We start from the raw sequence: 24,653 nt of genomic DNA on the forward strand, positions 1-24,653 counted from the left end.
ATCGCCTACTTGGCAAAGTTAAAGAAGGCTCTGCTCAACTTCCAGTCACACTTCATCAAGCAAATCCCGAGGTCAGAGAACACTGAGGCCGACGCCCTGTCCCGGTTACTAGCACCAGCCACAACGCCATGAGAACCATGTACATAGAGGACTTGCCTCAGCCTAGCATTCTCGGGGGGGGGGGGGGAGGGGGCAAAGGAGGTCGCTCCCGTCCTTGAAGCAGAGTTGAGCTGGATCGACCTACTCGCGAGCTTCTTGCAAGATGAGACCCTCCCTGCGGATCGCAATGCAGCCAGAAGGGTGCAGCACCAGGCAACCAAATTTGTCATAATAGACGAACGGTTGTACCGACGATCCTTCACGCTCCCATACCTGCGTTGCTTGCGATCTGCCGAAGTCGAGCTCGTACTCCATGATAATCATGAAGGTCTGTACGGCGGACACTTGGGGGTAGGTTCCTTGTCCAGAAGGCACTTCGACAAAGGTACTACTGGCCAACAATGAAGGCAGAAGCCATCGAGCTCGTTAGAAAATGCGACAAGTGCCAGAGGCATGCCAATATCCACCATCAGCCTGCCACCGACCTCAAGTATCTCACCAATCCATGGCCCATTGCGCAATGGGGCATCGACCTCCTGGGGCCATTCCCACCAGCAACAGGTGGGAGGAAGTTCCTAGTGGTGGCGGTAGATTACTTCACAAAGTGGGTAGAAGCTGAACCTCTCGCAACAGTCACAGCGCGAAATGTATAGAACTTCTTTTGGAAGAACATAGTATGTCGCTTCGGGTTATCTCGGGTACTAATCTCCGACATTGGCAAGCAGTTTGAAGACATCAAATTTCGGGAATGGTGCCAAGATATAGGGATTCAACAAAACTTCACATCGGTCACACACCCACAGGCAAACGGTCAAACAGAAGTTATGAATAGAGCTATCCTTTGCGGGCTGAAAGTGCTACTAGACTAAGCTAAAGGGTTGTGGGCGGACGAGCTACCAAGTGTTCTATGGGCTCACCAAACTACAAAAAAAAACCGCCATGGGAGAGACCCCCTTTATCCTCACCTATGGCACTGAAGCGGTAATCCCGACGGAGATCGAAGTACCTACACTACGACTAGAAGCGTACGACGATCAGACAAACGAAGACGAGCTATGTACCAACCTCGATCTGTTGAATGAGGTAAGAGATCTCGCGTACATCCGAACCGTAGCTTACTAGCAAAGAGTAGTTCGATACTACAATGCCAGAGTAAAAAAAGTGGAACTTCCGCGTTGGCGACCTGGTTCTCCATAAGATCATGGCATCCGAGCTCGATGTGGGCAAACTTGGACCGAATTGGGAAGGCCCCTACCGAGTAAAGAGAGCGCTCGGGGGAGCATACGAGCTTGAAACGTTAGAGGGCAAACAAGTACCCCGAGCGTGGAACATCGTTAACTTGAGGCGATACTACCTATAAATCACCAAGCGAAGTGGACTAGGAGTCGCTACCAGAGCCTAAGGGCTAGAATGCCGAGCTAACAAGGACCTCGACAAGGGCAAGCAAAGGCAAAATGCTAACACCAAGCTGACAAGCAAAGTGCTAACTGCGAGCTGATAAGGACCTCGGCATCTCATCATTAGAGGCCAAGTGTTAACACCAAAACAGGCCGCACAAGTACAGTAACCCAGGCAGAAAATGGATCGGGCATATAGTCATTTCGGCAATGTAGTCAGTTCGAAAAAAAGAGAGGGTGATAGAACAACACTTAACCAAAAAGAGAACATTTCATTACGAAATACTTTGTTTACATTCCAAAAAAAAAAAAACAGAAGCGAAGGTACATCTTCCTCACTCTCGAAAGGCACTTCAATGATACCCGAAGGCACTGCCTCATCCTTAGAATCTGGTTCAACATCAGCCGCGTTGGCCGTCTCCTGAGTAATGCGCGAAGTAGTTATGGCGCTGATGTCGAGCTCGGGGTACATGATCCTGATCATCCAACGGCTCAGTTTAAAACCCCTTCTGTACGAGCCCACCATCATGTCATCAAAGCGCGGCGAGGCGATATAGTCTTCAACGGCCTTTTTCTTGGCATCCTCGAGGTCCTGAGAAAAGATTTATGTCCTCTCCCTAATATCCTCCTGACGGTATTCGACCTGATGTTGTAGGTCCAGCCTTAGGTCCACCATGTGCTTCACCACCACTCCCATGGCCTCGATGTCTCTCTGAGACCTCGCCAGCTTGGCCTGTGCAGCGCGAGAAGCCACTTCGGCAGCATGGGAAGCCTCTACGGCAGCTCGTGCCCCCTCGAGCTCCTTTCCGCTTGGGCCACTAAGGCATGGATGGAGGAGTTCACCTACCAAAAGGAAAAATAACGAGAATGTTAAAAGAGCAATAGTGAGAAAGGTAATGACAAGGAGCCCGACAAGAAGTCACTGACTTACCACCATGGCATAAGAGGTAGCACGCCCGGCTACGTGGTTCAAAGGGAACTCGGTCCACGCCGTGACCTCCTTAAGGTAAACGGCCTCCTTACTTTTTTGAAGAGCGTGGTTCAAAGACAGCACGCTCCTAAACTCGCCTTGGCCTCCCGAGCCTGAAGGCCTAGCCCGGGTATAAGCAGCCTCGGCGTAAGGGGCCCTATTGCTTCTTGTACTGGAAGGGCCATCTCGAGCTCCTTGGGCAGATCCACTAGCGGATAGCTCGGTACCTCAGGCTCTGCATCTCGGGGTAGTTTGGCATGAATCCGCTTGGCAACTCGCTTTCTCCTCTTCAAGGAATGAGACAGGTTCCCACCACAAGTCGTTTCTATGTCCATCACACTTGCAAACAGAGCTCGACATCAGAAAAATGAAAGAACGGAAAGCAAAACAAAAGGCAAGCCTCTAAGCAAGGAACCTACTCGAACTCAAGCCGACCTGGATGAGCTTGGCCTCCGTCAGATAAAGGTGGCATTTTATCCCGAGACGGGCCCATTCCCGGAGGCCCTTCGCCATCTCCCTATCTAGCATAACACTAGGGTCAGGGGCAGCCAACCCCCACCCAGTTTGGAATGGCCACCCCGTTGCACTTCGTACGCCAAAGTAGTCTCATTTCCACACCAGAACCTTGTTGGAAAGATCGTGTAAAAGCTTGAACCTCGGGCGAGAAGATCTCTAGGTTTAAAGGCAGAATGTGTTCGCAAAAGAGGGAGATAGTCCCAACCAAATTAAGGATGGAATTCGGGTGGAGCTGACCAACGGTGATGCCGAAGCGGTTCATGACCTCGACGATGAGAGGGTGGAAAGGTAGGCGCAGTTCGACGACGAGGGTATAAAGTAAGTATACTCCCCAGGCAGGTTAAACTGAGTGATAAGGGAGTGGAGCCCCTCAGGCGTCATGGTTGTGGGCCCAAACTTGTCTAACGTCCGACCTCGACGGGAGGCGGACGCCAAACTACCCGAGGCGACTTAGCCTATGGGTTTGAACTCTTCCTCGAGATCTACCTTGGGCTCACTAAGGCTGTCAGGGGGTGCAGCTTGGTTCATGGAACTTGCATCTGACCCCCTCAAGAAATTGTCTAAGCTGTCCGAGCTAGACATCGGGAGGAAAGAAAAACTAGGAAGAGAGTACTGACTCACCTGGAAAAAGTAAACGGACTACAGAAGGTTGACGCGAGCTAAAACTCGGACACAAGCTAAAACTTGGATGCGAGCTCAAGAAGCAGACGCAGGAGAACAACGATGGAAAGCGATTGGGGGTCCCCCACTATTTATACCCACAGCGACCGAAGACCGACGTTTTTGATCGAGGCAAATTCAACGGCCCACAATCAAGCTGACCGCATGCCTCCTAAGACCGAGACGTGACTGGCCGCACGTCTTTGGAAGCTAAAGCAGTGCTGACACATGTCTCTCAACATTGAAGGCGGCAGTGGCATGTTTTTTAAATTTGAAATAAACGCCGACTGTCACGTCTCCCGGTATTGAAGGCAATAGTGGCATGTTTTTCAAATTTGAAATAAACGCCCGCTGTCACATCTCTCGACTTTGAAGGCAAAGGTGGCGCATTTTTTGAATTAAAAATAATGCCCGCTGTCACGCCTCCCAGCATTTAAAGACGGATTGGAAAGTTTTTTGACTTTTTTGGCACTCGAGGAATCCATAAATCTCCTGATGTACGCAGACGTCGCACCATCAGTCAACCAGTTTGAAGTACTGGACAAATCCACCCATCACCTTGCAAACTCCCCGCGCCAGGGCAAGACCCTTAGCGCGAAGAGTGGGGGGCAATTGATGGAGGAAGATTTGGCCCGACCTCTTAACCACCCAACACGTGGAAGCAACCAAGGGTGACCTAATAGGAGCAACAACTCGGCACGACAATACGCTCAAGGCGCGAGCTCCAAGAGGAGGAACCAGCAGTTCGAGCTCCCCAAAAGGAGCTTGAACTCTCCCTTTGATCCCGAGCCTTACGAGAAGCGCAAAGGGCGACAACCCGAATTGGCCCACCCCAGGGCAGTTCGGGCCACATTTCTATCCGAACTCAAGACTTCACCTCGCACACCACTCCAACACTTTGTCTCCAGGCCGCCGAACTAAACAACCGTACCTGACACCAAAGGAGTCTGTATCCTGAGGCGGCGAACCTGACTGACTTAGGATCTGATGCTTGACAGCTGCATTTCAACGGTCACCTGCCACCGCCACCTCCAGTTACAGAGATGGCTCCGACAAAGAGAGCAATGGCGGTTATCTGCCCCAGCAGAGGTGATGACACCTGAACTGGCAGAAGTGCAGAGGTAATGATACCCGACCTGATAGAAGCTTGGGAGTGAGTGTGCGAAGTGGTTATAAAAGGTCCATTTCCCCCCAAGAAGTGAGGTACATGATAACTTTGCACTATCTGGTTTTTTATTTTGCCTTTGAGAAGATACTAACTTGAGCTTCGGAGCATTCTCACCGGGTTCCTCCCCGGAGACTGCTCACTTTCTTCCCCGTTTCAGGCACCTTTTGCTCCAGAGGCAAGAACATTGATAGCTAGGATAGAGTGGATCGCACTCCATCACTTCCTATGTTTTAATTTTAACAAAAACCTCTCTTATATTTTTTAAAAAACATGCAAGTACCTCCCTTCCTAGAGAGAAATGCCGATCTATGCATTCATTTTTTTTAAATGCCTATTTTGCCATTATGCCTATAATTTGAATATTAAAATACCCTCCAAAAACACTGTTCCTTTTCTTTTCAAGAACTGAGAACCAGAGTCGTCGACGTCTATGTGCGTGTTACTAGTGGTGAGGTCGGTTGGGCGAGTTCACTCACTCTGAAGATTGGATCGCTCGGTCTCTCTCCGAAGAAAGTCGGAGAAGATATTGCCAAAGAGATAACGAAAGAATGGCTATGAAACTCACTGTACAGAACCGAAGAATGTCGGCGGCCGTTCTCATTATGAAGGCCCTCAAAGAGCCTGAGCGGGACCACAACAAGACCAAGAATATTAAGCACCCAGACAACATTTCTGTTGATGATGCTATCGAAATTGCTAGGATTACGAGGCCTAAATCAATGGTGAAAGACTTGTCTAGAACTGTGAAGGGAATTCTCAGCACCTGTGTCTCCGTCGGCTGTATGGTCGATGGTAAGAACTCGAAAGATCTGCAGTAGGAGATCATTGATGGTGATGTTGAGATTCCGCAAGATTAGAAATTTTGTTATTCTATCTAAAATATTGTCCCGAAGTTAAAATAGGTGAAAACATTATTTGAAGAATTTGTTAGATCACTCTCGATTTGTATGTTTATTATTTAGGGTTTGGATAATATTATGTGGTTTTGAAAAAGAATAGAAAGTGAGAGGAGAGAGAAGAATAAAGCATGGAGGAGAGAGAAAGGTAGAGAGAGGGGGAATGGAAGGATGGAGGACCTACTGGGTTTTCTTCGCCACCTTGGTTATCAGTTATTGAGGGAAGAAGATGAATAGTGTTTTGGATATTTTTTTAATTTTATATTTGAGTTGATAGATATAAGGGCAACAAAGGTATTTTCAAAAAATAAATGTATTATATAATCCTTTTTTATCTGAAATGATGATGGGAGGGAGGTAAAAGTATGTTTTTTCGAGAGGTTTTTGTTAAAGTGAAAACATACATTATGATTGTCATAAAACTCAGGAGAGGTTTTTATATTTTACTCTTTTCATCATTGGATAACCATTGAACTGCTGACCCATTTCTATGTTAAGCTAAAGGGAAGTGTGGTTCCGAATCTGTGCCAGTTTCAAAACACTATAGAGTCTGGAATCAGAATGGATTATTTTGTTTAATTGTTTGATTGAGTGGAATCAGAATCCCAATTTCATTCCAGTTGGAATGGCATTTCCTCAGGCATTTCCTCATTTAAGGGAATGATAATTTCCTGTCCCTTGGGAATGAAATCCCATTCCTACTGATTTCAATTCTCATTTTCATTTTTGTCTGAACCAAACAGGCTATAAAAATAGACCATTCCAGTTCCGATTATGAAAGATTTTGATTCCAATTTCGACTACAAGGCAAATGGACTCTAAGTTCAGCATCTCCTAGCTGATTCCAAAAGAAGCTACATCAGATTTAGGCCGTGCTTGGGAGTGCTTAAAAATAAGTGCTTATTTGGGCCATTAAGCACTTATTGGTATTTAGAAAATAAGCCTGAAATAAGTGCTTATTTTAAAAATAAGGCCCGAGCTTTTTTAAAGTGCTTATACAATAAGCATTTATTCAACTTTTTTCTTCCAAAATATCTATAGTTGAATTTTAAAATACTACTTGTAAAATTATCCCTAGTTGAATTTTATAAAAGCACTTTTATGAAAGTACTTTACAAAAAACACTCTTATGAAAGTACTTTATAAAAATACTTTTATAAAGTGTTTTTCATAAAAGAAAATGAAGGACAAAATAGTCACAAATGCTTATTTAAGTGCTTATTAGAAAAAAAGACTATCAAACACCCAATATAAAATAAGTGCTTATTTTAAAAAATAAGCACTTGAAAAATTGGGTGCCAAATGCAAATGAGTGCTTATTCGAATAAACACTTGTTTTTAATCACTTATTATTAACTTAAGCACTCCCAAAAATGGCCTTAAACAATTTGGGGCACCATGAATCTGTGATATCATTAGAGAGAACAGGTTATCCATTGAAAGATGTCATCTTGAGGATTTGTGGGGTTGTTCTACCCCCTGTTGGTCGTAGAGTTTATTTTCTCTTCCTCTGTACAAAAAAAAAAAAAAAAGCATTGGGTTTTTATTTTTTTCATTTTTTCATGGGATTATATCAGATAAAGGCAACTTTTTGCCTTTAATATAAAAAAGAAAAAAAATAATATTTTTATATAATAATTAAAATAGGGTAAATTTTTTAGCTAATAGTACCGCTCCCTCACTTCCTTGTTAAAAACCTACAACAGTAGTGACAGTCGTCTCTGAGAAGTAAAAACTCAGAAGCAGAACTTTACATCCATAGCGGACGAGACAATTGAAACCCGAAACAATGCCAAGCTAGCTTCTTGGGATAAGCCGAAAGCGCGATCCTGAGGCGCACAATCAAATCAGAATCGGAGCACACCTGTCAATCTTTGAGCGGGAGTCGTCTGATCTATCTATGGCCTAGACAAAGGAATGGCTAGAACACATCGCGGCTAATGCCACTGTCACACTCTACCTACGTGACAAAGCCTTTTGGACTCAAATCCGCAAACAAACCCTCTTTCACTTGGCATGCACTCCTTTCGATTTGTCATGGAAGGCCATGTTGGCAGTATCTGTGCCATTCATGAAGGTGATCTTAGAGGATTGCAATGGGTTCAGTGGAGCACCGGAATGTTATGATTATTTGCATGAATACAGAGCAGAGGAGGAAGATGAACTGTAGTGTCCTTTCTTGATTTTTTTTTTCAAAAAATTTATCCTATTTTAATTATTATATAAAAATATTACTTTTTATTGATATTAAGGGCAAAAAATTGCCCTTATCTACAAGAAACCCTTTCTTCATAGGAATGAGAGAGAGAGAGATTGCAACTATAATGAACATTTATGAGTAAAATAACCCCATTTAGATTATTATTAATGATGTGGTATACCCACTAATATTTATTGTTTTACGCTTGCTTTTATGTAAAACATCTTTAAAAAAAGTCTAGAACTATTTTAACTTTTAAAATTTTCTCATTTTAATTTAAAAGAGTTGAATGGTTGAACCATTGAACTTATGGCCCGGTCACAAAATGGTTCTCTTTGTGCTCCAAGTTTAACATCATTGAATGGAAGATCAAGAAGGCCACTAACCAACGATGATGCAGGTTATAGCCTATAGGCTAGAGTAGGTTGACTGGTAGTAGCCTAACCTTTGGCAATTTTTTACACAGTGAAATTGCACCCCTAAAAGTGAAACCCTGTTATCAAAGCTTGTCAGCCCATGGTTTTATCGTCAAACCAAGCAATGGCTCTTGAAAATACCACATTTACCAGCTGAATCTGAACAACCTATCAGCATTATATTTGTCACTTTCAGTTACCAGCTGGAGTTTCAGGCCCATTAATGAAATTTGTTGAATCAATTCTACAGAGCAATCCGAGTGATCAAAGACTAGAAACTCCAGCAAACACTGCAAATTAATGTAGATGAAGCTACAAGAACTCATAGGCGGGAGCAAGAATTGTGATCAGGGATCACAATGGTGTACACCTCTTCTCACGAGCAATTCCTACGCTAAGTTGCACCACAATGGAGGTTGAAGCTTTGGCTTTTTATCACGGATTGCAGTTTGCTAGTAAATTATCCTTTGAAACATGTCATTACAGAAGGCGACGATTTAATCATCACAAAGCTTCTGTTGGTAGGTTCTACTGAACCACTTATCTCAGTCAATTCAGTCCCACGTAGAGGAAATTAAGCAGCCCACTATGTTGCTAGAAAAGCTCTTTCATCTCTCTTATCCATGAATTTGGTCAACATGCCCGGACTTTTTGAAAAACATTGTAAGATCTGATATTTACCCACTGAGATAATGAAATTGTTCATCTAGCTAGCATTTCAAACTAAAAAAAAAAATACTATAAAATATAAGTATAATGTTTCAACTTTTTACATGCATACAACTTTGCCATGCATATAAGAACATAAATAGAGGGAAAAGTCGAAAACCCTGCTATTAAGTGAGAGGCAAATTTAGAAATGAGCAATCAAAAAGGAATATGGTTAACATTTCCTTTTTCTTGTAAGGTCATGCTTATGATTTGCTAGAGATAACCAACCTCACATAAGATTCTGATTTCCCAGAAGAACTGAAAACAAAAAGGTGCTCATGAGAAGAAAGGGAAGTAGTCCCATCACTAGCAGAAATAAATAAAAAAAAAAAAAACGTTATTTGTATTTAGGCATCAAAGTAAAGCCGTTTGTCAAAGCTAGATTCAGCAACACATGATAAGAATGATGAAATTAATTGAAAATAACTTCCAAACTCTGATATGCTGGGTCGTTCACACTTTCATGTAAACTGCAAATTACCATTAGGGCTGTGTTTGATTTGTGTAAAAATGAAGGTAAACAAATGACTTGGTTGGTTAGGGTAGGCTCCTGTTATATGGTTGGTAACTCCAGAGTCAATGATCCAAACATGAGAAGGAGAGGAACAATAACCAGAGAACTCACTAGATAAGCCAATAGTAGATGTTACTAGTTGTCGAATGTTTTCCTCAACCATAGATGCCAGAGAATCACCTTTAATAGAAGAATTACAACTATTAGAAGATTTCTTATTCCCATGTGCTATAAAAGCAGTGTCAATCCCATAGGTTGATCCATCAAGTTTCACTATCAACCCTAGCAGAGGCCATTTCAGCAAAGAAATAACAGTCCAAACACAACAAAGAAATCAATTTGAGATGAAAAAGAAGGCATTTATCTCCTTTAGAAACCTCAAACACCCTCCTAGAGCCCTAGAAGCCCCTCCCTCCAAAGATTCACTTTTCCGCAGGAGTGGGAGAAGAGAGAGAAGAGGCTGCCACTCCCTCCAGAGACCTCCAAAAAGGTTGGGACTTGAACCGCCCCCTTCAGAAAACCTCAAGGAACCCTAGAAAACTAGAGCACCACTTCCTAGGTCAAAATTGAAGAGTCCTACACTCCTAAAACAGGACTCTCCCCCCTTCTCCAGTTCTTCCTAATTTTGGTGTAAAACCCTAGACCAGCTACAAAGGATTGCAATTCCACAAAAAAAAAAAAATCCAAAAACTGGGCTTACCTGACGTCTTCGATCTGCCCTTTACCTTATCATGCAATCAGCCGACCTAGGGATGCATGATGGAGCAACTCAAGAAATGTTTAAACTTGCTTTGATACCAAGTAGAAAGGTTTGGACAACTTGTTTTGATATAAAAACTATAAAAGAAAGAAGAAAAGAAAGAGGAGAAAAGGTTTCAACTAAGAGAGAGATGAGAGATAGAAGAGAATGGGAGAAGCTCAAAATTAGGTCTGACCGCCCCTTTCATTAGATTATATACTCATAAATAAAACAGTGGTGTTCAATATGAAAATGTAAATGGGTAAGTTACCATGGATGTCGTGAATGAGAGGTCCATCCTTGATCCTCTTTGCAGAAAGTAATTTAAAAAAGATTAGAAAAGATGCCATTTTGTATTTTCCTATTACTACATCTTATTTTATGCAACTAAAAAGGAGTTTAGAGTCCTCAAAATGGAGAAAACCATCTGGATGCACTGCGCAATAATTGAACGGCGGAGAAAATATTCTCCAAGTTATAAAATGAAAGCTCCAAAGTATTGGCCCAAATAATAAATATAGTGATTGTTATTACATCCATAATTTTAGTTGAGATTGGTACACGATAATTTAAACATGGACGGGGCAATGTTAGGCCCATCTACAAATCTTCTGTCCAGAGAGGCCCAGACCCAACACATGACCCATAAGATAAAAGCTACTTTGAGTATGAGGATTGAGGACCAATACAACAATAACTGTAATATCTTTCTCCGCAGTTAACTCCGATCCGATCCTTGCCGCGTCAAACGATTGACTTCAGAAGTCGACTAGTTGACGGTAATATTAAAATCAGATGGTGAACACAAGTCAAAAAAAGGAAGGAAGAGCCGAAGAGGGAGGCGTGCCTCAATTTCAAAAGAGTTCTCACGTCTCAATCCTCACTGCACATTTTCTACAAACCCCCTCAAAAGTTAAAAGCAGTCCACAACGCTGAATTTCTTTTCGTCCAACTCTTCTAGAAAAGGATAAAGCATATTTGATAAAATATTTGTGGAGTGGATTAGTTATTCACATTTCAAGAAGAAAAGGTTAGGGGAGCCACCACTTGAACTTTTTTTTTATTTTTTTTATTTTTTTTTGTGTGTGTGTGGAGAAAACGTTTTTTTGAATTTCAACTTCATGGCTCCTCAAAATTTGCGATTAATAATTCTTTTTTTATGTGACTGTCACTAATTTTATCCTTATTTGTGATTAGCAAAGTGTTAAAGCAAACCCCTACCAACTTCATTATTTTAATAATTATAAAAAGTAGTTTTGATTATAAATTTCCATTAGTCGGAAAGATAAAAATCATTCAAGATACGAGGTTACAATTAATTGGAATATGAGAAGTCAATAAAATTAGGCTGATTAAAGATTATAATATAGAATCGAATTAAGCTTTTCAAAAAAGATGTTGGAATATTTTGGAAAACAGTCTCTATTTAATCTGCCCTGTATTAATTTAATTTAATTAGGGGAAATTTATTAAGAAGAAGCTTGTAAGATCCAAACTAGGTATCAACCGGAAATCTAACACCTACCAACCTCACCAAATTGTATTTCTACTACAGACTAAAAGTGACCAACTGAGCTATTATGTGGTTGAGCCTAATGTACGAGCTGTCCTTGGCCTATCTTAATAGCGTTATTATGTCCACAGTCCACACGCACACACAGATACACATATACATATATACTTGGATATTAAACATACCCTGTAGATAACACTTTGTGAAAGAATGGAAGATTTGAATGGTAGACAGGAGGAAGTAGTTTTCAATAATCAAATTCATTGTAGAAATTAAAATTACCACGGATTGGACGCTGGAATGGCAAACCATATCTATCACCATAAGCTTAAGGAGTGTGTGGGGTAGGGAGGGCAATTTCTACCCTAACCCGCCAAATATCCACCTCTACCCATCTCGATGGGGTGAGTTCTTTTACTTGAAAAACAGATTTTGGGGTGGTATGGGTTTGGGGATTTTACAAGTTATAACCCATATAGATATAGGTAGGGTACAGTATTAGACTAAACCAAATCCTCCCGGATCTATGTATTGTTGGAATGAATATGGATTAATGTATTAGGTGTTTAATTTAATAATATTTTGGATTTTATTTGAAGAATAATTGATAATTTATGTATTGTTTGCATGTTTTAATTAAATAATTAAGAATTTTGATTTATGTTAATATTATTTTATTGCATATAATAAAAAATAATAGGAGAAATTAGATGTAGATTCTAGATTCTAAAAATTTGGATTAATGTATTAGGTGTTGGGGAGAGTTGCATTTTCATGTGTGGGAAAGGGTCACTGTTGCCATTCCTAGAGTGGGATTCTTCAAATGTATATCAAAAGGCTTTCTTAGTGCGCAAGGTCATTTAGGCCTCCATGTTTTTTTCCTTGGTTTCTTTGTACCATTCAAACGTTATGAAGTAGACATTTGTAATAAACAAGTCAATCCAGACCCGACCCTTCCCGACCCAAACTGCACTTCTACCTCTTAGTTCTACTAATTAGTTGACGTTGGACAAACAGTTATAAGTTTGGGGAGGTTCCAAATGATAGCTTAGAAGCTAAATAGGCAGCAGATGATAGATTCATTTTCTACCGATTTTAATTATATTGACCAAAAATCCACCAAATCGAGAGTGAGAGATCCCAAGTGGTGATTCCGTTCACACGCTCCTCTGTTTAAACACCATTGACATTTTAAAGAAATACCGAAATTTCACTACTTGTACCACTAATTAAGACCTAATCTTAAACACTCAAAGCTTGAATGGTCGAGGCTTTCTTGCTGGTTTCGTTGATTCCTCTTACAAATTCAAGATGAAAGATGATTGGGTTCACTCCTACCTAAAAGACTAAGGCTGTGTTTGGTTTGAATGAAAAAGTAGGAAAAGGTAAGAAAACCTTTACAAACTTTGTATAGAATTTCTTATCTTTCTCTTTCTTTCTCAACTTTTTCCTTCAAACCAAACATAGCCTAAGAGATTGTGTCCACATAAGGCTGTATTTGGCTTAAAAGAAAAAGGTATAGTAACTTCCTTTTCCTACCTTCTCTTTCAAATTAACCAATGGCTATGTCATTCATCTAAACGAAGAAAATAGAAGAAGGATCGAGTAATTAAACGATCGAAGCCCTTGGGATTTTGTATTTATCAGTCAAGAGTGAGGGTATTTTCGAACTAATAATAATAAAGCAGTAGGTGTAGGTGCAGACGAAAAGATACGACCGGGCACTTAAACAAAAGAGTAGTGGGACTGGGAGGATTCAGATTAGTTAACCTTTACAAATTGTACTCTTGTTTTTTGACCTTTGGCTGATGATGGCAGCAAATAAAGTAGCTAGGAAATGGACAAACCGCCCACTATATATGAGCATAAGCATTATTATAAATAGGGATCGAGTCCAGAGTCCAGAGAGTCGACCAACACCAAAGCATTTCCAAGGCATGCAGTAAGCAGCTAAGGCTAAATAATTTTATCAGTGGTACTGCAGGGTAGTTGTGTACGTGAAGTCCATGGCAGTGGCAATTGCATCTCCCTCCTCCAGCTCTATAAGCTTATTGTGGGTAATTGCCATGTTGGTACTCTCGGTGGGGATGGTATCCGCTCAGCTATCCTCCACATACTACGACACTTCATGCCCCAAAGCCTTTTCCACCATTAAGTCTGGCGTGACCGCTGCTGTTGCCAAAGAGAAGCGCATGGGCGCTTCCTTGCTCCGTCTCCATTTCCACGATTGTTTCGTCAATGCAAGTCCATGCCTCGCTCTTACCTACTAATTTAAATTTAACATTTCCACTCTTGAGAGTCTCTCTCTCTCTCTCTCTCTGTGTTAGTCTTTATACCATGCATGCACGTACGTAGTTTTCTTTGCAATACTGAGTCTTCAACACTTTCCCCAGTTCGAAAGGAGGTTCGTCCTTTCCTATATCACTTAGCATTTGGTTTCACTGCATTTACTTTCATCATCGTTCTCGTTATAGAAAAAACCCAGCTATATATGTTCATCAAGCCCCAAAGGAAAACCAATATCAATGGCCAGTCTAAAGCTGCCAACCATGCATGCATGCAACTTCTAATTTCCTTGCTGGAAACGCGGATTCATACACAGATTGGGTTCATTTTGAGGCGAAATCGATTTGTCTGGTTTTTATCCTATACATCAACATTAACAGGGCACAAGTCTTGACAACCACCCACTACACCAAGCCCTTACTTTCTTCTTTCATTTATTTTAGCTAAAAGCAATAGTACATCATCGAGTTACAGACCCAAGTCAATTCATAAATAATAGGCCCGGTGTGGTACTGTAGATTGAAAAGTAATTTCGTCCTTTTGAACTCGACCGAGCCATGCATGCATCTATGTAAATCATCCCGATCAATTTCTGTCCCGACCGGCCCCTAGATTCCTTAACACCCTTTTTTTTGTTTCAGATAGACAGGAGGAATCACCCGGGCCTCTACATAGAATATTCTATGTACATGTCCGTAATATGAGAGAGAGAGAGAGAGATTTATATACAATACTTAGCAGGTAGGAGAAACCAAACGATAACTTCAACGATATATGTGTGTGTTTTAAACAGGGATGCGATGGATCTATACTGCTGGACGATACCTCGAGCTTCACGGGGGAAAAGACGGCAACCGCAAATGCAAATTCAGTGCGAGGGTTTGATGTGATCGACACCATTAAAAGTAAAGTGGAGAGTGTGTGCCCCGGTGTTGTTTCCTGTGCAGACATTCTTGCTGTTGCAGCTCGGGATTCCGTTGTTGCTGTAACAAGCCAAAACCCTCACTTTCTTTTGCTCGATCATATATAAGCACTAATTTGTGATTTTTGCATGGTAACGATGGTGTTGCATGTTTTGATGTTTCAGTTGGGTGGGCCTTCATGGACAGTACAGTTGGGCAGAAGAGATGCGACCACAGCAAGTCTAAGTGCTGCCAACAGGGACATCCCTGCTCCAACCTTGGATCTTAGTGGCCTTACATCCGCTTTCTCAGAAAAGGGTCTTACTGCCAAGGAAATGGTCGCTCTTTCAGGTAAGTAAATCCAGTACAAATGCCAAGAGCATTTGGATTCTCATCTCATCTGTCCTTCTGAATTAATTCAAGTGGTTGTCAAAAGCTCTGTTTCCATTAGCAGAGTACTACGTACAATCCATGCCATGAATGAATCCATCTGATCATTAATTCTCCTTAATTAATTATATATCATATATCTTCTTCTGTTTTAATTTGTTTGTATATATGCATAGGAGCTCACACCATAGGGCAAGCTAGGTGCACAAGTTTCAGGTCTCGCATCTACAACGAGACTAATATAAATTCTTCATTGGCGACATCATTGAAGTCCAACTGTCCGAGTACTGGTGGAGACAGCAATCTCTCTCCCCTTGACGCTACAAGTCCTACAGCTTTTGATAATGCTTATTTCAAGAATTTGGTGAACAACAAAGGACTTTTACACTCGGATCAGCAGCTCTACAATGGTGGCTCCACAGACTCTCAAGTTAGCTCTTACAGCAGCAATTCCGCAACCTTCTCTTCAGATTTTGCAAGCGCAATGGTGAAGATGGGCAGTATTAGCCCGCTCACCGGCAGTAACGGTGAAATAAGGACCAATTGCAGGAAAACCAACTAAGCCGTCCTGGCGATCACACTCCACACTGTTTTGTCTACTCTGTTACTTAAGCTGCAGATGTAGCCTAAGAAATAAAATAAAATAAATTGGGATTGCTGCTTATAAATGTTGTGCAATTGGTGTCCATTAAAGTGAACTTGTTCACTGTTTGTTCTATATATATATGACTGATCAAAAAGATATTTTTGTTTTGGTCTCTGGATTTAAGCTATTTCTTTCTTGACATGTTTTTCAACGTTGTTAAAGGTTGTGTTTGGTTGCAGTGCAAATTTATTTCCACTGATGCAAAACTATGACAGTGCAAATGTTTTGGGTGTAAATTTTAATTTATTTTTGTTTCAAAATTTTCCTTATTCGTTTGGTTGTAGTAACAAATGAAGTAAAATAAGACCTAAAACAGAATAAAGTAATTAAATTCAAAACAAAATTAAATCAAAGTTTACATTTTTTTCATTTGCACTCCCATACATTTGTATTAGTTAAATAAAATCGCATTGCAACCAAACACAGCCAAAGGCATTATCTTGGAGAAATTCCACCCTTTCTCCCTAGGTTCAAATTAGGGATGTCAATGAATTGGGTTAAATGGTAAATCCGGCTTGACCCAACCCTATAGGGTTAGGTTAGGGTCAAGTATATTTGTTTTAAGGTTGGGTTAAGGTGTTGATTCTTTGACCCGAGTTGGGTTCGGTTTTTTGTTGACCCACCCCACCAAGTCATGATACGTTGCATATATACCAAGTATTCTTGGAATATTTTGGCGTCCCTAATTCAGGTTAGTTTAATGCGATGGCTGAGGGTAAACCCCCATGGTTCATGCTAGTGAGAGCTTGAATGGCTGTGGGTCGTACGTTTTTTTTGACCTGCGTGGGGCCTTATCATTGGTTCTATACAGCGCGCTACACAGTCATAGCGTTCAGTTAATCCTATCTCCAAACAAACAAATAGAAAAAAAAAAAAAAAAAGGAAGAAAAGGGAAAATTTTGGGACGAATGAAAATATGATTTTCATTATCCACGCTAAAAATTAATACGAGACACATCTACGTACTGTTGATTACATGATCTGTTTTTAATTTTCATCGCTGTCCGAGTGCAAAAGTGCAGGGGATTAAGTCCTAAATTTAGCACAAATCCAATTCAAGTTTCTTCATTATTTTATGAATTAAGAATAGAAACAAAAACGTTTATTTGTAATATTTTTTCTTACTGTTATGAATTAAATTTAGCCTTTTGAAATCAAAACCAATATGGGACAATTGATTGATAAAAATGAAAAATAAAAAATAAATACATTTTAGCTTTATAAATACATTTTTAACTTTACAAAAAAAAAGTATAAAAACAAAATGAAAAAAATAGAAAAAAAAAACACTTCTGATGGATCATAACATTTAACAGAAAAAGCTATTGGATGACGAAAATGCTTTATTACAACTAGTTAAACGAAGCACCAACCAGTCAAGTTTTGTTGGTGGAATTTTTTTAGAGATTCTAAACGAGAAGTGCAACTTTTGGGCCTTAATTTCAAATTATAAAGACCCCTCTTGTACTATGGGGTTAGTGACAAAGATCCCTTATACTTCAGTTTGCAATAAAAACTCCCTCTGTTAGTATTGCATCACTTAACTTGGAAAAAGATTATTGTCCAACTGTTTAAAGTTTTTTAAATATTCAAACTACCTTTTATATACTGTTCATTATCTTTCCCTGCTCCTCTTTTCGGTTCGTTCATGCATTCCAAATGCGTGAATGTTTACATGCTAAGGTTATATCAGAGGTCTAAATCTTTCAAATTTGAATGACCCCTATTGTCTTGAGAAAAACAGAGATCTGCTCATGGAAAGAATTTCATTTCTAGTGCACTTGTTCTTTATTTTCTTCATAGTGCTTCGGTGAATAATGGATATTTATAACTGGATGCTAAATTCCTCCACCCACCAAGTCTTAAGCTTCCCTTCATCTTGGATTCTCAGCCGAGTTTCAAGAGCGGACAGTTAATACAAATTATAAGGTTTTGCATTCTATAAATTTGTATTTGTATGTATTTCTATCAAACTGAGCCCTAATTACAAGTGAAAGCTCACAAGGATAAAAGGTAGGAATTTGGCCCCATTTGGCATGTTTTTTTGTGCGAATTGTTAGTTTTTTAGAAGCCCGTCAGCTTGTCTTTAAATATTTTCTCCTTTGGTTGGGAAAAGATCTAGCCATAGAAAGCTGCATGAAGCCCGTTTTAGGCTATTTTTGAGAAATTTCAAATGGAGTTTTTCAATTTTTTTTTTTAATTCATCTTCATGTGAAAAGATGCGTCTTAAACGGTCTTCAAGCTACTAGGATCTTAATACAAAAGGTCACATTGTTTTTTGATTGTCAGGTTTACCGAGAAATCTTTTAAAAAAGACTTGCCAAACAGCACCTTCATCTGCTTCTTTTGGTCTTTACAGTATTTACTTGGACCGAGTTAGAAAATTCTTCAAATTACAAGTCCGACCAGATGGAGCTTCTGATTAAGCGAATGAGCCACAATTAACGGGATGGGATAGAAGTAGCATTTTATTTTAGGGCAAGACTTTGTGTTAGAGAAAAGGGGTTTTTACTGTTCACTCTACTCCTAAAAACCTTAGCCCCACTTACAGGTGGGGAGAATCTTTATCATAGATTGATGCCAAATTCACGAACAGGATGTGATTTATAAAAAAGGGGAAGGGAGCTATAATTTAAGATTTCTGAGATGAAATGCACTCTACTTATCCTTAGAAAAAATGATGCCTCCGTTATAATAGCTATGTACTGCCCCAGTTAACAAGGTCAGGATTTGGACTAGGAAATCCACAGTTCCTTAAATGCAGTAGAAAATCAGGACAAACAAATATGTTTAGGAAATGTAGACCACAGATCTAGCCAAAGCAGGCTGAATTTTACTAGGCTATGGTATGGTAACAAACCTAGGCCCATGTAGGCCCTAAACATTACTGGGCTGTCCATTTTCAATTGACAGTTTGACAGTATCACCGTCTACCAAATCAAAGAAAATAAATAAATGAATAGTGAATAAACCTGAGTAATGTTGAGTGGAAGAAAAGAAAGGGAAAAAAATGAATAAAACGCATACCAACTTTATAACAAGTTCCAACAGACAGTCGAGATAGTGACTCTTGAATCTTGATCCGAACACATAACAAGATGGCAGTCTATAACCTGAACCTGATTAGAGTTGAGCTAAACCTATTCCAATATAATATACGTAGGTAGGATGGTTGCCTAAATAACCCGTCACATTGACTTCTTTAATCGCACTATCATTTCCAATATTTTTTATTTATTTATCTTTTTATGGATAGCATTTCGAAAAAGTTTTAGGTTCTTCTGTGTTTCTCATTGCCAGTTGATTAATCAAAGAATCTTATAGGAGAGAAATTGGTTATGCTCACAGTTCTTCTGGCCTTGGTGACTATTAAGGAGTCGAAGTTGAGTCTCAGAACCCTTGCCATGTGGTCGAACATTGCTCTTTCTCTCTCTCTCTCTTGTATCATTGTATGAATTTGATATTATTAAAACATTTAAAAAGGTCAGGGCCAATGTTAAGCACTAATAAAAGATGGGGCATAGACATGATGCATATACTAAAGGATTAAATTCATTAGAGAGCCCCTGCTTGGATGGCTAAGATTGGTCACACGTGGCAGATTATGTCAGGTTATATAAAAAAGCTCCCTACAATATGAGTTTACTTTCTTTTCTTTTTAACATCTACTGTTTATTTATTTATTTATTTATTTTTAATATAGCTAACATGTTCTAGTTGGGGCCTCAAGTTATGTCTTTATGTATTTGGTTTTCTAGGGACCTAAAAGCAACATATTGAGTTTAGCGAGCTAAGCCGAGATAAATCCGAACTAAATTGACGGGCCCGAGCTGAAATCAACAAAGCTCCACCCATCTGGGCTTATTTGCACGCTTGCATCAAAAGTTGTCTTGCGTGTGTGGTTTAGGAGTCAAGACCTATTATAGGGCTGTCAACGGGTCGATTCTGGGTTGGAATCTGATAGAATCAGTCCTGTACCGACAACAAAATTTATGGATACGGAATCGAACTGTTCGGTTTTTGGGATAATAGGATCTAATCCAATGGACCCAATTATAATAAGTATTTTGAAAAAAAGAAATAATATCCCTATTACTGAACTAACCAAAAATTAAAACTTAAAAGCAACCAACTTTTTTCCCCAGTTTCAAGTGTGCATAATTTTTAAATAGTAAATTATTAACTATCAACTTTTTTATTTACATTTTGTAGATTAATGAGCTAAAATGGTGATGGAATCATAAACTAAAATATGTAGAAGAATAAGAAGAAAAAATGTAGGGATGACCAAGAAAAAGAGGGTGAAACCCCATTATTTTTCTTTAAATAAAATTAGAATGGGGGATGATCAAAATGGGGTGGGGTCCTTGTTTTTCCAGAAGAAATGAAGGAGAAATGGGCACTATTGGTATCGTATGAAACTATAAGCAATGGTGGAGAGAGAATGATGATACATAGTAACATACCTGTGCTGTGACTCACTGACTTTGTGCCTCTGTGAGGAGAAAAAACGGTGAGGCGTTGACCATGAGAGATTGATGACAAACGAACGGACGGACGGTGTCGGCCTTTCTTTCTCTGTTCCGCATCGGTCTTTGTCTATTCACGGAATCACAGTTCACTGTTTGGCGTCGGAGGTTAATGCTCAGCCTTTCGATGAAAAGAAATGAAAGGGACAAGCAAATGTGAAATTTCATTTCGATAGGGTTTTGAAAGAAACCCTGCCGAAATTACCATTTTAGACATATTTTGTTTAAATATTACAACATGTATATAATTTATATTATAATTATATATATATAATATATAATTTTAAATAGGCTCGGTTTGGGACATGGTGGACCCGGTTCCAATTCGATTATAATCAGAAAAATATATTTGGAATCAGAATCGATCCATCGGTACAAATTCTAGAACCAGTACTGGTCTAATCAATCCGGGTTCATCGGGTCGGACCCAACCTGACAGCCCTAACCTATTATGGTAGATTCTACTTAGTACCATTGCTGTTTCTACCTCAGAAGTTTTGGATTAATCAATGTAAATTAATTTATTTTTACACCAATTACAAATTAACTGAAGAGAAATATATTTTGTTACATCATATGAGTCATTTTAATAGAAAAAAGCATATGTAAACTGATCTTTGACAATTATAGTTGAAACGTTAAACTTAATATTTGAGAAAGAAACGGAATTTTTCATTGATCAATTCAAAAAGTTTCAGATAGAATTCTCACCAATTTGTATGATCAATCCAAAACGTTTCAGAATTCAGATAGAAATCGCAATGTTACTAAATACATATATATCAACTCTGTACTCCCAACCTCATTGGGTGCTTGCCGATTTCATATAGCTTCTCACAGATCAATTAGTTAAGTGAAGATCAAACCAAATGTGCAGTAAGCTGGAAAAGATTATAATGCGTTCATGCGTTCTTACATTTTGCGTGTACATCGTATAAAAAGGAAGCCTAAGCCTCTTCAAAGCTTTGCTTGGTGCTTGCAAAAACAAGTAAAAGGTGGGGGGTCTGGAGACAACAGAGGTCAGTGGAAATCAGTGGCAATCTGGGCGTCATAGCTTGCCACTTGTTATATATCCAATGGACCCCCCAAACATAGCGCACTAGCTAACAGCCCACGGTTCGGATTTCCTGCTAACATTTTCTTCTTCTCCTCTCTACTAACCCACTCAAATCAGGCCACCTGTCCCTATCCGTCCAATCTCCCAATAATTCTCCAACAAAGGTTAATCCTCCATTAACTTTCTTTATGGATTAATCTTTTGGGAAAATAGATATTCACGCCACGAGAGGAGAGGCAAGTTGATCAGCGAATGATTTTCTGGGTACAAAGATGCACCCGACACTGAAACACCATTGCCCATAGTAACGATTCCGCTGAATTCACGACCGGCTGTACCTGAATCAACAGTTAGTAGCCATGGTGCATCATTGTGAAGGGCAAGTCTGAAAGGTCCATCATTTCCTGCCTATGCGGCAACGAAAATGCCCTTCTTCATGGCTGAAAAGGAAGCTATGGCAATGGGGTCTTAATACAGAGACAACGAGTATCTGCCCAAGGACAATGAGATGATATCGACACCGTCCGCAATTGCTTGGTCTATGGCTGCAATAACATCAGATGCGAAGGTGCCTGTTTCCCAGAGAGCTTTGTACATGGCCATGCGTGCTTTTGGGGCCATGCCTTTGGCAGTCCCCTTGGCGTAGCCTAAGTAGGAAACGCCTTCCACATGGTTGCTGGCGGCTGTGGAAGAAATATGGGTTCCGTGTCCGTCGGTATCACGAGGGGAATTCATCGATGTACTGAAACGGGGTGTGTTGGCAGCTAGACCTTTGTTGAAGAACCGAGCTCCAATGAGCTTCCTGTTGCACATAGAAGAATTAAAATCAGTTCTGTTCATACATTCTCCTTTCCACCGTTATGGTACTTGAGTCATTCCGTCATCTCTAAAGGTGGCACTCTCTGGCCAAATTCCGGTGTCGACTAGCCCAATTATGACAACGGCGCCATAATTTGATGCCGAGTAGTTGGAGTTCAGACCTAAGGAATTCAGATGTATGGGTTGTATCAGCCGCAAGAGGCCCGTCTTGATTGGAGGAAACATAGCCCGGTGAGCTTTTAAGCAAGTCGAGCTCGGAAGGGGAGAGAATTGCAGCCAATCCATGGATGCCATTGCTGTAAGTGTGTGTAGATAAGTTTAGAGGCCTCGGAGGTCGTAGAAGCAACAGCATAAGTTTCTTCAGATACAGAAGAAAGCATAGCCATGTACCAACTATCGTGGCTACTGAAAGTTTCAGGCATGGCGGATAAGTCCATGTGGACGATGTACACAATTGATTGTGCGAGTATGGAGGAGAGGCATGAGAAGGTGATCAAAAGGAACAAGTGATGCACAGTAGTGTCCATGAATGAACGAACAATGAAAAGGGTGTACTGGTTAGAAAAACTGTATAGTATAAACTATATCTAATCTATCTAAGAACCCAAATGGATTTATTTGCAGAGAAGTGAGCAGGGGGATTAGATTTTGATGTGGCACGATCTGGGCACTCCTAGCTAGCTGTTGACTGGCTCCTTGTTGGCAACGGACGGCACCTGAGAAGATGAAAATAAAGGATTCCCGGGGATTTTACCCGGTGGGAATACTCCGATGCTTAAGTTAGAACGCAAGAAGGAAGGAAGGAAAGAAGAGTGCGGTGCTAAGAGTGTAGGTCGCGCTTTATCACTATACTCGAGAGATTTGAAGTCTCAAGAAGAAGTTTCTCTTCCGCCCTAGGGGCTTTTATAGGGGCATTCTTGTCAGGTTGGGCATAACTGCCACTGGGACCCTGCCACAGCCGTTACCTGCTAGGGCTATGCAGGTGGCCGTTGTGACATACTCCTCGCCCGGGTGAGTGACATGTCTCCAAAGTGGCAGGCACGCCTCCACTTGCTGAGAGACGTGGATGCAGACTGTTGAAAGGACAGGGACTGCATCGTCAGTAAGGGACGTGGTGCAGTCTGATCGGTACGGTCTGTTCGATTGAAGCTTCGTGAGGAGTGCTCGCACGGCTCATTCGTGAGCTACTTTGTGGCGAACTCGGAATACTTCAGGATTACCTTTAATAGAATTGGTCCTTGGGATGACTTGTCTGCTTGGGAGCTCAGGCGAGCTAGTTCCCCTAGCTCACGAGCTAAAGTTGCCTCAGAGTATCCCTTCAAAGGTAGATTGGGGAACCCAGAGCTCGCGTTGTGGCAAGCTTCTCCTTTTGTGAGCTATGATGCAACGAGCTGCTTTATGGGCCCGTCATTTGGTTGCACTAGGCAACAATACTGAGCTGTTGCTGGTGCTGAGTCAGTGTCCACGTGTCACCATTTCATAGGTTGGGTCAAATCGTCCTCCATCAATTGCCCCCCACTCCTTGAGCTGAGAGCGTTGCCTTAGCGCGAGGAGTTCATGAAGCGTGATGGACTGATTTGACCAAAATTCAAACTTGATTGACTAATCACATTAAATGCATCCGCGGGAATCAAGAGATTTCCTGACTTTTCTGACTTTTTGGATTCTCAAGACGTGCTTAAGTGGCTTTTAATTTCGAACGTCGTGTATCCCTCATTACCTTAATCATGGACGACGTGCCGCCAATCACCTTCAATTTTTAGAAGGCGTGCGGTTAGTGCGCTTGCAAGTCGTTGGATCTACTTTGATCTAGGACATCGATTCGGAGACATGGGGGCTATAAATAGGTGGGCCCTCTGGGCCTCGTTTCCCTTCACGCCATCTTGCTGTATTTGGATTCTGAGGTCGTGCACTTGTCAAGTCTACTTGAGTTCCTCAACTTATTTCATCTTGTCCCCTTTCGGTGAGTCTTACTTATTGTCAATCATGTCGGGATACCCATACCATGTCCGTCACTAGGGTAGTGACCAGGATGATGATGCTCCCTCGAGCACGGGGTGAGCTTGGGAGCATGTTCCAGGGGCCAGGGAGGTCTCCGATGAAAGAGCTTCCACTTCGCGAGGAAAGGAGCTCGATACTTTTGGCCCTTCCTCAATGACAGAGGGGAGACTTAGGTCTCTTATTAGCTATTTTCACCTTCCTAGGGACCTTCTCTACTGCATCCC

The 24,653-nt window shown here is 40.8% G+C and overlaps 1 protein-coding gene and 2 pseudogenes across 1 annotated transcript; 2 read left to right on the plus strand and 1 right to left on the minus strand.

Moving 5' to 3' along the window:
• The first annotated feature begins 3,807 nt into the window (after positions 1–3,807).
• LOC148870513 (large ribosomal subunit protein uL11x-like) lies at positions 3,808–5,667 on the plus strand (annotated as a pseudogene).
• An 8,015-nt stretch (positions 5,668–13,682) lies between these two features.
• LOC148870514 (cationic peroxidase 1-like) lies at positions 13,683–16,117 on the plus strand. The gene is made up of 4 exons (XM_088971887.1): positions 13,683–14,039; positions 14,879–15,070; positions 15,173–15,338; positions 15,554–16,117. The coding sequence occupies exons 1-4, from the start codon at positions 13,806–13,808 to the stop codon at positions 15,937–15,939; spliced, it is 978 nt and encodes a 325-aa protein (XP_088828013.1). The 5' UTR covers positions 13,683–13,805; the 3' UTR covers positions 15,940–16,117.
• Positions 16,118–21,795: 5,678 nt separating this feature from the next.
• On the minus strand, positions 21,796–22,955 carry LOC148870515 (subtilisin-like protease SBT3 pseudogene; annotated as a pseudogene).
• Between the last annotated feature and the right edge of the window lie 1,698 nt (positions 22,956–24,653).

Source organism: Nelumbo lutea, chromosome 2 (genome assembly GCF_056320005.1).
Source record: "Nelumbo lutea isolate HS-2025 chromosome 2, American lotus-T2T, whole genome shotgun sequence".
Classification (NCBI taxonomy): Eukaryota; Viridiplantae; Streptophyta; class Magnoliopsida; order Proteales; family Nelumbonaceae; genus Nelumbo; species Nelumbo lutea.

Coding starts and splice junctions, on each gene's coding strand:
- LOC148870514 (XM_088971887.1), top strand. CDS start 13,806: ATGGCAGTGGCAATTGCATCTCCCTCCTCCAGCTCTATAAGCTTATTG. Junction 15,071..15,172: donor CTCGGGATTCCGTTGTTGCT/GTAACAAGCCAA, acceptor TTGATGTTTCAG/TTGGGTGGGCCTTCATGGAC. Junction 15,339..15,553: donor GGAAATGGTCGCTCTTTCAG/GTAAGTAAATCC, acceptor ATATATGCATAG/GAGCTCACACCATAGGGCAA.